General features: G+C 45.9%; 1 protein-coding gene across 1 annotated transcript in view; it reads right to left on the reverse strand.

Annotated features, from left to right (window-relative positions):
• Positions 1-14,970, reverse strand: part of LOC133361436 (GDNF family receptor alpha-1-like) — a 30,882-nt gene that overhangs the window by 7,149 nt on the left and 8,763 nt on the right. The window contains exons 4-7 of the mRNA XM_061580356.1: positions 12,087-12,432; positions 10,997-11,106; positions 10,318-10,449; positions 7,710-7,882 (exon numbers count right to left, since the gene is read on the reverse strand). Coding sequence (XP_061436340.1) covers positions 7,710-7,882; positions 10,318-10,449; positions 10,997-11,106; positions 12,087-12,432 — 761 coding nt within the window. The remainder of the gene's footprint in view (positions 1-7,709; positions 7,883-10,317; positions 10,450-10,996; positions 11,107-12,086; positions 12,433-14,970) is intronic.

Raw genomic sequence — 14,970 nt, forward strand, 5'->3', positions numbered from 1 at the left:
TAACACTGTAGAGAACGCCTACAAAGTTGAGGCGTGGTTGCAACAGAATGTGCATTTTTGTATGTGTTTGTGCTTGTACCAAGAACAAAGATGGGAGGAGTGGTGTCCTAGTGGTTAACGCCATGCGCTATGAACCCAGCGACCCGAATTGGAATCCCTCTTCACGATAAGACAGGGTCCAATAGATTTCAACCGTGCTTGGGTCTCCCCCCTAGATGGACTGAAGTCTTGAATTAGTACCGTGCGCAGTGTTCATCGCCAGCGCTGGGGAGACAAAGGTGGTCACGCCATCTCGTGCCGCTGTGCCAGCCCTTATGAGGCGCTACCCAACAGAACTTGACACCGACAGCCCGCCTAGGATAGGAGAATATTGTTGTAGACTGTATACCACTGAACAAAGCATTGCCAACCATTCTCTATTTATTGTCGAATCAAGGCCTCTCCGTGTTGATGCGAATTCCTCTAATGATGTGCATAAACAATCAATCCCATGCTTACAGATTGCTCTGATTTTATTGCTCCATCCATTTGATCTGTTTGCTAGTCGGAGTTTTCTCTCTTGGCAGCCATTTTTATCACCAGTATCACAAAGGATGTACTGCATATTGTATGTTATTTATACAAGAGCACTTTTCATTATTAAGAATGTATGAGTTGGGCTCTTTGACTCACCTGTTAAGGTATCTTAGCTTGCAAATGAAACACGTGACAGAACTTGGGTTTGCCTCTTGGCCAGATGACGAACCACATGCATGGAACTCAATAGCCACTAAATTCCCCAAGTTTCGATCCACTGTGGAAACAATCTACATCCTTCAGTCCATGGATGTCGTTCCATATTGACCTTGGAGATTAATCACACAGCTCCTCCAATCACATATCCCTCGATGCACGTTCGAATGGGTAAACGGACATACTTCGTCTAAGAGCTGGGAACGAACACCAATTGTTTTATGACAATTTGGGAAGAGCTCCAATCTTTCGTACTATATAAAAGTCAATCATTAACAAAAGAGCGTAGTCCAAGTTAAATATGCGAGGACAGCTCGGTGATTTACCCAAGTGTCACGCGAATTTGAGTTTGTTTTGCCAAATTCATCGCGAAAATACATTCCCCAATAACAATAGACAACACATCTCGGATGTGTGTTTCGGGTTATTGCACATGCTGCTTGGCATGACGCCTGACATTTCAGTTCTGAAGCTACTAGCATTGGGAAGTGGAACGTCGGACATCATGGTCGGAGCACGCACACGGCACATCCGAGAGCTACTCAGCACAACTGCAAAAACCTACAGGCAGCAGTAGAAACACACACGTCACATCTCTCACCAAACCCCACCATCAAATACTACTATGGATTTACAAAATCGTATTATTCATTGCATGTCTTACAATGAAAATGCACATCTGTTTTTTATATACTGCACTTCCCAATGGCTTAAATGTATTTGTTGTTGAACTAAAAGCGATTATGTATGTAGAACTTCTTTCGCACCATACGTAGCGAGATATACAACGCCAATGAATGCTACTAAAAATAGAATAAAAGGCTTTAATAACTTTAGCATAATACACCGATCCTAACTCCCATATTGACATTTCCTTTCAGAGAGATTTTTAGATGCAAAAAGTAAAAAAAACTCATCACATGAATATCTACAGTAATCCTAAACAAGGACTGCTGTATACTTCATTTTACGCTCATAAAAAACATTCTCATTCTACACTGATACATGCACACCGCTAATGCTAAACACATTTTCTGTTTTATTGTTAATCCGTGGTTGATTGATTAATAAAACCCAGGTCAGAGAATACTCATGTTGGCTTTGCGATGCTAACTCCATGGATACCTAAGGTTTACCAACACACTGCTTTTGCATGTGAGGAAACCCCATCTGCTTAGACGAACAACTTGCTACACGCATCACGTGACCTTTACAAACTCTTTGTACCCAGTGAGTGCACTTCCACAATAACTATCCGCAATTATTACGCCAACGCGATGCTCGCATGAACGCATTCCTGTCGTGCTGGATGGACAATGTAGTCAGTTTCTGTCTTGCATAATAATACCAAGCGAAAGCTTAGAGCCACAAGCAGCTAAAGGAATCCCAGATTCATGAACAAATAGAAGTGCAATACATCAAATAATATCAGCTCGCATTCAAATCCTCAAACAATCTTACTCACAGAAAACACTGATTCATGTTTTTCATCCCCATCTTGTTTCCATTTCTCTTCTCTCATCTCACTACGTATGTGTTTTTGTCTAAATATACCTTCTATTTCATGTGCGATGAAGAGGGCCCATTGCCCATAACGTCGTCTATTATATTTATTCAATTAAAGGCCACAGCGTTTTTGACGAATCTGTTGAGTTTTTTTGTAATTGTTTGTGCACTACTGCCAACGCAGCATCACCAAATTATGTTTTTCTTCTCACTACATATTGTATACAGATATATCTCTCTTGTCTATGTATCTTCTCATCTCACAACAATGTTGCAAGCTGAAGGAGCTGGGAAGACCCCTAAAAATGTTTTCTGCTTTGGGCCTCGAGTGGGCTAACACCACCACCAGAATTCCTGGGACGAGTGGGTGCTGTGTTTGTGATTACAGCACTGAATGGGTGTCCAGACGGCATTGTCCTGATTGCCATTTGCTCCTCTGGGGCTCCGGGGCCCCCTTTGTAAACAGAGGCGGCTCAGCTCCCGTTTCTCTCTCAAGATCAAAGTGCGCCGGCCCCACGAGGCACGTTTTCAGGGGCGTTGCACAAAGAGACGAAAGGGGCACCTGATGGGAATGTTTCTCAGAGTCGTCGCCTCTTATTCTCATTCTTCGTGTTCGCCCGCTGGTCTCGCTATCCACTGCCCCACGACAACCCCAGTATCCTCTCACAGTTCGATTGGCGCCCAGGTAGCCCGCAACGATGTCAACAGCTGTTTACCACACTACAGATTCCGTTGATTTAATAACAAATGTTCACATTTCGATATAATTTCGTTCCCCATGTTGAGGGTTGGGTCGACCAGACTGTCGTGTTTCAACAAGACTTTACTGTGTTCACCCACCACATTCCGAGTCAAACAATTTCTCTCTCTCTCTCTCATTTGTCCTCACATTGCTCGTCTCTTTTCCGAATCCGTTATAACCTCGCTCGGCTCAAGGCATGTATTAACTCATATATTGTACCTTCAACAATGCTGTTTGTTGCTGGCTGCTTACTGTTGAGGACCTTTGCTCAGCAACCACAACACTGAGAGGCAACCCTTGAGAACGCGACAAAAATCGTCGACGTGTTACAGCAGGCAGTCGCAGAAACATTCTCAGAACTTGCGCATGCAGCAATTATGCCGGGACTCTTGTTATTGCATCTTCAACATTCCTGACGAAATCACAAGTGACCTTTAATAAGGTCTTCAACCACTGACACGCACATGCCGCGTACACATGTGGAGGAAGCATGGCCCTTGGTTTAGAATATATCGATGGTGCTTGCTTACAGTTTTCTTGAGCTGGACTATCCGATTAATTAAGTTATCAATTACTCGACTGATAATCCGTTTGATTACTAAATCACAAAAAAGTTTCACTTCCGTTCCTACGTCTGGCACTGGATGGATTGGGGTGATGGACCGGGATGTGACGCTGGGCGGAGCTTAGAGCGGGGGTTTCCCACCTTCGACACGCACGGGGTCAGCACCGGGCCGCTTTCGAAAGGGGCTCGAGTCGTCGACCGCAAAACACGAAGCCGATTTCAGTCCTTAGTCGACCAAGAAATTTAATCGTCCAAATGTAACATTCTACTTGCATGTTTCTGCCGCGTTGACTGTTACACCATGTGTGTTAAGTTATTATTTATATGTTTTACATTCCCCTCTCTTTTTTCCCTCTATTTATTTTTGTTGGTAAAAGAATGTAGTCAAGTTTTTTTTTACGTTTTCGACTTCCCTATTCCTGTAACATAAAGAGTGCGTGCCAATACGTGCCGTTTGTATCGCGACCTTTGTAGCCACGATTGCAACTGAGATCTGTACTGTGCAATGCCACCCGTACTGTCGCAGGACGCCGCCGCTAAAATAGAACCAAACAGCTCAATGGACCCTTCTTGCTGAAATAAATGTAATCTAAAAAACACACATCTAAAGAACCAATCCTTCTTGCTCACGCATTGCAGCACTCCCTGAATGCGGAGGCAGAGTCGAGGGATTTAGGTGTGAAAATAGTCCGTCAACCTTTTGGCGTGACCCTTGCTGGGAGTGTACGGTTGCACACACACACACACACACGTGTCCTTGACGTTGTGTCCCAGCCCTATCGCGCACCACAGACCGTCCGACTATTCAGCCAAAGGCGTATTAATGTGGCATTGTGGGGCGAAAACCTAACACGGGCGGTGTGTCTGGACTAGTAGCAGAGTTGTGTAATCTTCTATCCAGGTGCACGCAGTTGATGAGCGCGATGTACCTGCTGTGTAACGCAATACCAGCGACCTTCCCGTGTTCCACATGCGAGAACAAAAGTGTAATATATAAAAAAACAAGGATCCACATCTGACACTCGACCACATTAAAGCAATGCCATCATATCAAAGCAAACAGGGCGCATTGCAATATAGCCATGGGGTTGAGATGCACTCTGATGTATACGTACCAGCGGATCTGAAGGTAGTTGTGTGAACGTGACCCAAAAAGAGATGATTAAAAAAATATTTAACAATTATGCGTTGAGGCTGACGTTGATAGGATGTTAAAGAGTTGCTTTGGTTGTAGCGTAAAAGTCAAATATGGTTGTATATGTAGGCATATGTAATTGTTTCCGTGTGTGGCAGTTGATACAATGGTGGTGGTGTCGTAAATACCACCCAGCCCTCAAGCCACCCTGCACCACGGTCAGTCACTCGGCAGGTGACCTGTGGTGGGGTGAAGTGTGGGGGTTCTCCCACCTCTTGTAGGATGCCTGGCCAGCATGGAAGAGTAGGCCAAATACAGTCTAGAGGGGCTGTCTAGAGCTCCCTCTGGTGGCGGCCCTTCTGCCAGCAATGGCGTGAGCAAGCAATTGCAGGGCTGCACCTTGAACTTTTACCTTCTACTACCGCGTCGTGTTCAAGTTTGGGGCCTTTTCCTAAAGTTGTACATTAGCACATATAAGGTTACCGGAAGACACGTCACATACCGTGTACGCAATATGAACACAGTACGTATATGTACGTGGCAGTGCTACATTTTACCCAACATTAAATTATACGTAGCTGTCGTAGCAAATCAACATTAAACGTAACAAAATACAGCTGAACATTTTAGGCGATATTTTCATTTTGGAGTTAAAATTCCATCATAAACCATTGTGAACAAAAAAAAGAAAGCCGAGGCACTGTACGATAACTTTAAACGAGACCATTATGCAAGGTGGCCCATTCTCCACGGGGACCTCGCCCCGAAAGCCCTCGTTGTGTTTGCCAAATGGGTTCCGGCTGATCCTATTACGACTTCCAATGACTTTGCTAAAAGGGCGCCGGGTCCGCTTGAGCCTCCCCCTTCGTTCGGCCTGAGCCCTCCATAGAACTCCCCGATGTGCTTCCACCACATGACACTGCCAGGGTCTGAGCAGCGGCTCCCAAGAGAAGCGCTGGCGAGTTGGACACCCACTTGGGCGATCTCCCATGGCCACAAGTTACAACATATTCGCATTGGCTTGAGAAAAAACATTTGTTTCAAGTGCTAGGGTGGGTAACCAGTGTTGGTTTATAGTCTGCAGTGTTTTCTAATAAATGTGGTCTGAGACTTTGTGAGCCTAGTCAATGGCAACCTGTTGCATTTTTTGTCGAGTTTTTTAGTTTGTAAATAAAACGTACTCATTCTCTCGTCGACTAAAGCAGTCACGAATGTCGTCCACCTTTGGTTATTAACTATCAGTAGTGAGGGGTGTGAAATCCCCATACTACACCAACATATCATCAGGTCAGCTAATCAGTGAACTTGGCAAAACTGTTTACATAAATGCTGTGTCTAGCCAATTTATACTTTTACTCTTCCTCAGTGCACTACAATCTGGCAGTTGTGGTCAATGCCACGCTTGGTGATCTCTGTCCACTCAGAGTCATCGTCGCGTCATATAAATACATTACTTTCTGTAGGTATTCTGTGGGTCTTTCGGCAAAGCCACGTTGATAGAAAAATAATAAAACATCACGACGTTTCGATCGCAACACAAGCGATCGTCTTCAGGTGAGGGCTTTCACGTCCCATATTATGAATCATCATCTCTTCCACGCGAGAGACGAGCTTTGTTAACAGCTGATGATGCTGGATCTTATCGCTGGCGAAACGTCGTTCAAAGCTGTCTGCATTTTTCTGGCCTTTCAACATTCCGGTTTGATAACTTGATTTGACTGGCTCTGTCGGGTGGTGGAGGGTTATTGTTAAAAAGTGACATCATACCTACATGATCTAACCCAAAATAAGCTAATAATACGATGACATTTTCGTCACTAATTTTTAAAACAAATATTAACATTTGTGCTCGACTGAGCAGCAGACACGTAGAACTCTTTAGACACAATAGCAATGAGCATAGCACGGGTGCATGAGCAGCTTTACTCATCACTCACATCAGCTCTCCCACTGCACTCGTATACCCCCTCAATAATGGCCTTCCGCATGGCTCGGACAATTCTAAAATGAAGACATAAAAACCATTGTAAATTATGCAAAATGCCATTCAACTTATTTAGCGCATGCTTAGAAATGCAGTCTTTCCCCACAGGGGCAAAGCTTGCAAATCATGGTTAAAACAATATTACAACCAAGCACTGCCTTCCACTCATCTATGATTACTGAAACGTTTAAACCTCATTTCTGAAGCTCATGGCGTGTTGATTGAGCTGCTTACAAACATCCTCTTTGAGGTTTATTATACTCACATTGTACCAAACAGCATGAGCACCATAAAACATTGTTCTGAGATTGTATATATTATGAGCCATGCTCGTTATTCCATACCCACCCAGTTTTAGTATTTTGTGGAGACCTGGGAGGATTGGTGACTCAGTGAATAACAGACTGCGCTATGAACCCAGTGACCTGAGGAGTCTGAGTCCCGATACTCTGAACCAGACCAGGCTGCTCACCCTTAACCAACTCCCACTAACCATTAAGGTGAAGTATGACCAAACAACAACCCGTCACCGAATATCACGGTCGGCTACGTACGGTGTGAAAGAAGTTCAACATGCAGTCTGTTCTCATATAACGCTGCATGATTTCATAACAATAATTGAATATAACGCGATTAATGTATTAGGGAACACATTTTTTATAACGCGACTTGGATATAACACGATCGAGTGAACGGGACTACGTCGCAGCGCGAGTAGGAATAAGCGTTCGTACGGCTGCGTCGGCGTAGCATCATCGCACAAGGTGGTGGGATGCTGCTGGATGCTTCTCGTACCTACTCGCGAGCCTCAGTCTTTCTTCAGCCTGCGTACGCATCTCACGTGCTATCTCGGTTAATTCGCGTTGTCAGTATATTACTTATTAAAAGTAGATTTTTCCATAAGGCGATGTTCTTCAGGAACGCAACCACCGCCGCGTTATAGGAGAACGGACTGCACACACGTACGGGAGGCCTTCATCCAACAGTGGAATGACAGAGACCTGCGATTTAGTCGTTATTTTAACATAGCTGTTGACACACTGACCTGTTGTGTGTCATTATAGACGGAGGTAATGACCACCACCTTGGCCGCTGTCGAGGTCTCGTTCTCGTTGATGGCCGCGATGTGTTCGGTGTTGGGCGGGTTTGGTGTTGCACAGTTGTGGTTGCCCATCACGCCTTGGTCCTTTCTTGCAGTGAACAGATAGATGGCGCTTTCTGATGGAGTTACAACATTTTTTGATGTTAATAAATACAGCACGCAAACCGGTTGTCTTTTATCACTGCACATGCGCGTGCAATCCTTTTGATCAAAAGTTCAAGTAAAAATAACAGCCACCTATCAGGTCATTAATTTCAAATCAACTGTTTAACTTAATCTCGCACATTTCACAGTCCCATTATCACTAGCAGTACCATTCCAAGCATCTCACCATATTTTCCATTTTAAAGCACACCATGAAACACGTTCAAAGAGATTCGTTTTGTTATCATCTGCAAAGGGACATTGTTTTACTAATCTAAATAGAAAAGTAATTACAACGCATTGCCATACACAGCCCTTTATGGAAACGTTTCTAATTTCCCAATTTGAGCAGTTACATCAGTTGTTATCAAGATTCGTGTAATTGTGGCGAGCATGTGGTTTGTTGACATTCGGCTGTTTGCTACCTTTTGGTAAATGTCACAAGCTGAAATGGCATGGTTCCACCCAGATTTTTTTGTCAATCCAATATAATTCCCGTAAATCATTACATGCCCTGTGCATGAGTAAATAATTGTTTTAGCCGACTAAGGACTTGGATCCTCATTAAATGCTAAACCTCCATTCTCCTAGCCAGAGAAGGATTAATGTTTGTTATCAGTTGAAACATCGAACGGCATGAGGCTGTTCAACTCCCATTCCCTGTAACTTGATTGTATGCATAAATAACTGCTGCATAGCAATTTTACTGAAATAGCTGAGCTCAAATGCTCCCTTATCTGTTAGATGTAATAAGGGCTAAAATTAGGCTGCAGATGAGTGGTGGTGTAGTGGTTCACATACTGTATGAGTCCAGCAACCTGGCAGAACCTCAATGGGGGTGATATCCAACTCAGAAATCCACATTCACCAGTGTGGCGAAGTATGGTGAAAACAACTCCCATTGACAGACATCGTGAGGAGGCCTTCATCCAGCAGTGGATTGACAACGGGTTGTAAATTATTATGAATCACCAGGCTACACGTTATTTGGAGGTCTGCATTCCTTCCTTCATTTTATGAGTATTCAAGTGATATATCATCTTCATAGTTTGTTTTGGACTTCATATTGTTTTCTGGTTTTCCCATGAAATTACACACACACTGCCGTAGCAATGCCGTGTGGACCAATTGGACTCGATAAACATTTTGTCTTGATGGATGAGACATTGTGCACCTCTGGCAAGCACGGTCCATCTGTATTAAAGCGTACACATTGCGCAGCACTACCACTACCACTTGCCAATCTTTCTGTGCTGCAGTAACCGTTGCTCATTCTGCTTCCCTGGATCCTCTCACCACAGCCTCTCCTTACGCGTCTCAGTCTATTGCCTCGCCCGTGCTCTCCATTGCATTCAGCGCAACTATCAAGAGACACGAGAGCCATTGTCTATCACAACTTCAACTGTGCAGTGCCATTGGCTGCTGGCTGCTTGGTGCTTTGAGCCCTCTGGGCCTGTGCTCGCCAGCTGTGATTTCAACCTCTGCCAGAAACCAAGTTTCTCCACCTCCTCCTCAGGCCCTGCTCGTTTGAACTCCCCGTTCTCTTGGCCGATGCTGGGTGATGATCAATTCTCTCGACTCTGAAGCCCATCCTGTTTGTACTCTATTCGAGCGTAGTTTGTTCTCCTACCACCTCCCAGCACAGAACTTTTTATTTTCCTTCCGATGCTGCTGTGGCATAACAGCACACTGACTGGACTTGCAATCCCAAGGTCGCCCGTGTGATCTTCCCGGCATAGGGAAGTTTATGTTTTTCCAATAGCTCTTGTCTCTGTTTACCCAGCTTTACAACTGGGGACACCGCGGTTAGTCGACCAGGAGGAAGCGTCCAGGAGGGTGGCATGAAGTGTGGGTAATCGTGCCCCTTCCAAGATGTCTGACTAGCGTGGAAGGATAGGCCAAAACATCCTCTATAGGGATTTCTTGCATCTAAACTGGACCCAAAGAGAGACCAAAGATGATGAAAGATAAAGGTTGCACATAGAGGAAGACTTGATGCAGGCAGTGATGAGAAGGAAACTGTCATTGTTTGGACACACATGTAGGATGGAGAACAACAGGAGAATTAAAAGTGTTGTTGTTCGGAGAAATGGAAGGAAACGGAAAGAGAGGAAGACCTCACAGAGAGCGGCGTGACGACGACGACGACGACATCACAAGATGGGTGCCAGCAAGATGTGGCACTGCTTGAGCATATTGGCACCAGCAGACAGAGAGGAGGAAAGTGGACACAAATGACGAGATGTGCGGTGGACACCGACTACGGGCTATCTGCCCATGGATCGCGATGATGACGATGACAGGGAGCTCCTTCTGTCAGCAGTGGCATGAACAAGCAGTTGCAGGGCCCCCAGCTATTCAGAGCCTCGTTAATGTGGTGTAGAGGGCCGGCTTGAGAGGGACTCACTCAGGCAGGGGTTGTCCGTGAAGAGGCCCAGCAGGTACTGGCACTCGTCCAGCTTGTTGCCACTGCCGTCGCACGTGCACCACGGCGACACCGCCAGGCTGGTGTTGATGTAGTTGGGCGTCATGACCGTGCCTGGGAACGCACAACAACAAAGGTGCAGCAGCGTAGCAGCGTGGTTGTTGCATGCACCCTGCCCTGGCACGAATAATGAAACGGAGCCCTCTGTCAGCTTTGCTGCCTTCTTCATCGCGCGGTGCCCGGGCCACGGGACAGCTGCACCTCCCGCACACTCAACGATAGCGACGCCACTGCCCTGAATGGCAACGCGTGCCTCTCGCGACTGCCGGCATCGCGAAGACAACGAAGATTAATAGCGCGTCGCAGTTCATCTTGAAGCGTCCATCATCCGTCATTAGCGTTGCACAAAACACATTTCGCCATTACACAATAAAATGCTGCTTACAACTGAAGCCTATTGATTTTTTAGCATTTGTTAATTATTTAAGGCAGACGTTCCGAGAGACACTTGATTCTAACGCGTGCCTTTCCTTGCAGTTATCAATTATAAATGTATTACTGCAGCACGTGTTTTCGAGATACTATTATGTCAACAATGTTCCTTGTAGGTTGTCATTGCAGTGACTCATCGAGAACGTGGCGGTGTTCCGGCGCTGCATACCGATGAGGCCAGTGTAGGCGTAGAGGCATCGTTTGTAGTTCTCTGACTCGCAGCCAGCACTGCAGTAGCTCACTGGAGCACAGTTCATCCGGAAGTCATCCAACCGGGATCTGGAAAAAGGAGGCAAACAGCTTAATAATTGCAAACCCCCAATGCAAATTTGAAAACGAGGACATGACGTCCATAATAAAGTAAAACTGCGTCCATATTTTTTGGGTTAAATCGCGTAAATATGAATGTGTCGTTAAACCCGCCATGACCCGAAACAGCCAATTAGTAAGATTTGTCACGTAAACAACACGTGCCAATTAGTGACTACTTCAGCACAGCGGTGCGTTGCTGAGTAAACCCACAACATCTACAATTCGAGTACGACTGTGGATTGGACTATCGAAGATAAAGGATCCAGGGGCACAGTTTGTCTAACACGGCAATGTGATCCTGTGCCACGCAGTGCCATTATCATGGTCAATACTCAACGAATCATCCTCAGAGCTGTGATTCTTCCATCACTTCGTAGCCGTCTTAGATGGCTGCAGTAACAGTTATCTCGACACTGTGCAAGCCAGGGGCTTGCTGCTGCGAGCGAATGGTTCCCGGTGCTTACTGGGTAGATTACAGACCAGATCCATGGTCCGTTTGTCCCGGAAAAGAGGAGTTCTGCTGTACTGCAACTATATTAAATCTATCCAACCACTGGATACTGACTCGCCACTGAGTCTACTGTTCATGCACTACTGTGTAATTAACGGTTCGATCATCATCATCAGCAGCATTCATGTCACCTTTTTGAAAGACGAAAATCGTGGACTAAAACACACGCACACACACACACACGTGTGATTTTTGTATTCTTAGGTTTTTTTCGGTAAAGTCAGGTAGGTAAAACATTAAAATTAATGATTTTTGCCCAAATTATTGTGGATAAGCCATAATTCAACATGTGGTGGGTGTCTGGACACCCCGACAGGCACTCTGGCTGCGCCCTTCAGGCTCAGGACAGCAATGAATGAAGAAAGGACCAGGATGGCAGATGCCGCAAGTGTGGGGGGGGGGGGGGGGGAGTGTCAGTAAAGGAGCCCAGGGCTACCTGCACACGCGGTCGTGGAGGCATTTGGCACGGAGGTTGAGGCAATTGGGGCGCTCCTTCTGCTTGTAGGAGCACTCGGGCATGATGGTGAGGCGGCGGCGGTCCTCGCAGTTCTCCGTGCTGCAGGTGCAGAAGAGCAGGCTGCGGCTTCGCACCACCGCCACGTTGTCGTAGAAGCGCCGCAGCGCGACGTGGCACGCCTCGCGGTCGCACGGATTCTCCGAGGGCTGCATGCACTTCATGAAGAACTCGGTGCGGTGCGACTGGCACGAGGCGTTCTTGTTGCATTCCGACGTGGCCATCACGCAGTCCATCCGATCGTCGGCCGTCACGCCCGTCTCGCCCTCTGTCGGAACGGTCAGCGGCGACACACGGGGGGGGGGTGGTATAATCTGCTTTCTTAGCTTGTTCGTATTTCGCCCCCCTCTGCGCTACTCCGGTTAGCACGGTTGGCTACGTACGGTGCGAAAGAAGTTAAACAAGCGTATGCATCAATCAGAGCGGGAGTGTGCAGACGATATCTACAAAATAGGACCTTTTTTCCAGTATTAAAGAATGAACAAAAACATAATATAGGTTTTACCCTTTCTGGAGCTCCATTAATAGAGATCCCTCTGCCAGCAATGACGTGAGCAAGGCATTGCAAGGCTGCATCTTTACACCTTTTGCCTTACTTACAAGGTTCCACCATGGTTTTTTTCTATACCTAAAATTAGCTATATATGTCGTGTCCAGCACATACTAGACGTGAACTTTGATATTGCTGCTGTGAAATAAAATTACTAAATATGTAACGTGAATGCCTGATATAAACTTTCAGAGTGTTTGTCGAATAAGAATTTTATATGAAGATCAATAATAGATGGGCAATACGAGATTTATCAAAATGCTGTTCGCGACATTTCGCTCGTTTGATGTCTTTAAAAGAGAGGCCGAACTGTATGCAAGGCTCGTAACTTCCGAGCGAGGCCGAAGGCTACATCCCATGTATCCTTCACAGATGTGCTGCCAAGACAAACACATTCTGTCATCGTCGCTTTGATATGTATGAGTGCATCTCCTCCAGGCTGGGTGGAGAGCGTGGGCCCCCCTTGCTCTGTCCTCCTGTAGCTGTTCCCCTACGCATTGATGTGCCATTCAGGGGCCAACCCCACTTTGTTTTTGATCACCGAAGCGCTATACGCGATGTGATTAAAATGAAAATTCTCTCCCATCGGGAATGTAACTAATAGCCTGTTAGCCTAATTGAAAGTGACAGGGAATATAATGGGGGTACAGTATTTATTTATAGGGGATTTTTTTTTTAATTTAGAGGGTTTTATTCGTGCGCGTAGCATTGTATACTGGACATGAGTTATGCATATACAGTGCATGTACGAAATTGTCTGAATAGCAATACCCGCACACACACTCCAAAAATAAAACCCCAGACAAAATGTTTCTGTTGTTCAAGTGCATCCTCGTCTGTCTCCTGCTGCGAGCTCCTAGAGGACCTGTGAGTACCACTCCACCATATCGATCACCGATGATCCCCCCCAGGGCATCTTTGGTCCCAACTGAAACGCGACCCGGCCAGACGGAACGCGCGCCCCGCCGCTGCTGCGGGAAGCGTCGACGATCGCTCCGGCTGGCGGTCTGTGCTAAAGAACTTCACAGCTCATCGGATTCCTCCAGTCGAAGTAAATATTCTGATTCTGCGTCCGCGCACGTACTCCGGCATCGCCGCGGGAAATATCCAGCACGCGACGAGCTCTCCACGCATCCACGGCAAACAGCACTCAGCAAAGCTCGTACCAAATCTGGCAACTGAATTGAAAACTCATTTGTTAAGAGCTGCTTGTTGTGTTTAGTTTGTTGTCCCTTCCCCGCACCGCCGATTAGCGCGGTTGGCTACGTACGGTGCGAAAGAAGTTCAACATACATACATGAAGTTCAACATACAGACAGTACATACGTACAATGCCAGTGATGATGATGATATGATTTATTTAATCGGCTAAACAACTCCTGGCTCTCAGCTCAAGAATTAGCATCGTAGCCTCTTGTCTCTTTGAGCCATCTGCGTTGAATCGCTCATGCAAGGCTGGCCCATCCAAACGTGGAGGTGACAATCAAAAACTAGAAGCTGATGTGAAGTTGAGAGCTAAGAAATGTATTGAGGCCGAAACCCGTCATCTTGAAATAAAAACAGTTCCAAAACGTAGAGTGCAGAGCATGCATAAACTATATCCAGACGTAACCTATTAGGTTCGTACTCCAAGTGTCTGCTACGCCGTATTGATTTTGTGATGTGAGATATTTTCTCAAGTAGATTTCGTCGGATTTGAGCTCAGTTCAGGCGTGCGAGTGAGGCAGGATTCCATCAAAAGACGCCGTCGAGTGTAACAAGCGAGAGGCTGGCTCAGAGTTAAAGCGATTGCAGATGTCCACATGACCCTGGCAAATGTGTTTTTGTGTTGCATAAGTCATTCAAATTGTGAAGGAACAAAACTCTATGTATTTTGGAAAGACCAGCCACTAATTGTCCATCGAAGCAAGTATGTCATGTTTATTTTCTGAACTGTAATTCACTGCATCATCACCAGCCATGTTCAAGCCACTGCTGGATGAAGGCCTCTCCTCACTACCACTACCTCTCTTGATCTGGCCATGTAGGAATCTAACCAGTGCCTGCACATGAACTGAATTCATCGCGCAATCTACTCGGTGATGTCCTATCCGACGGATTACATTCCTTGGCTGACCCTCTGTTATTATTCTTGAACATCGGCCATTCTATAAGTGACCTGGCTTGCCCAAACCCACTTATCTTTCTCAACAGTTAATAAATCACTAAGCGGCCCGCGCATATTCTACAATCCACGTAATCCTCTCTCTGCCTCTC

Source organism: Lethenteron reissneri, chromosome 8 (assembly GCF_015708825.2).
Source record: "Lethenteron reissneri isolate LAM-NWPU_2019-01 chromosome 8, ASM1570882v1, whole genome shotgun sequence".
NCBI lineage: Eukaryota > Metazoa > Chordata > Hyperoartia > Petromyzontiformes > Petromyzontidae > Lethenteron > Lethenteron reissneri.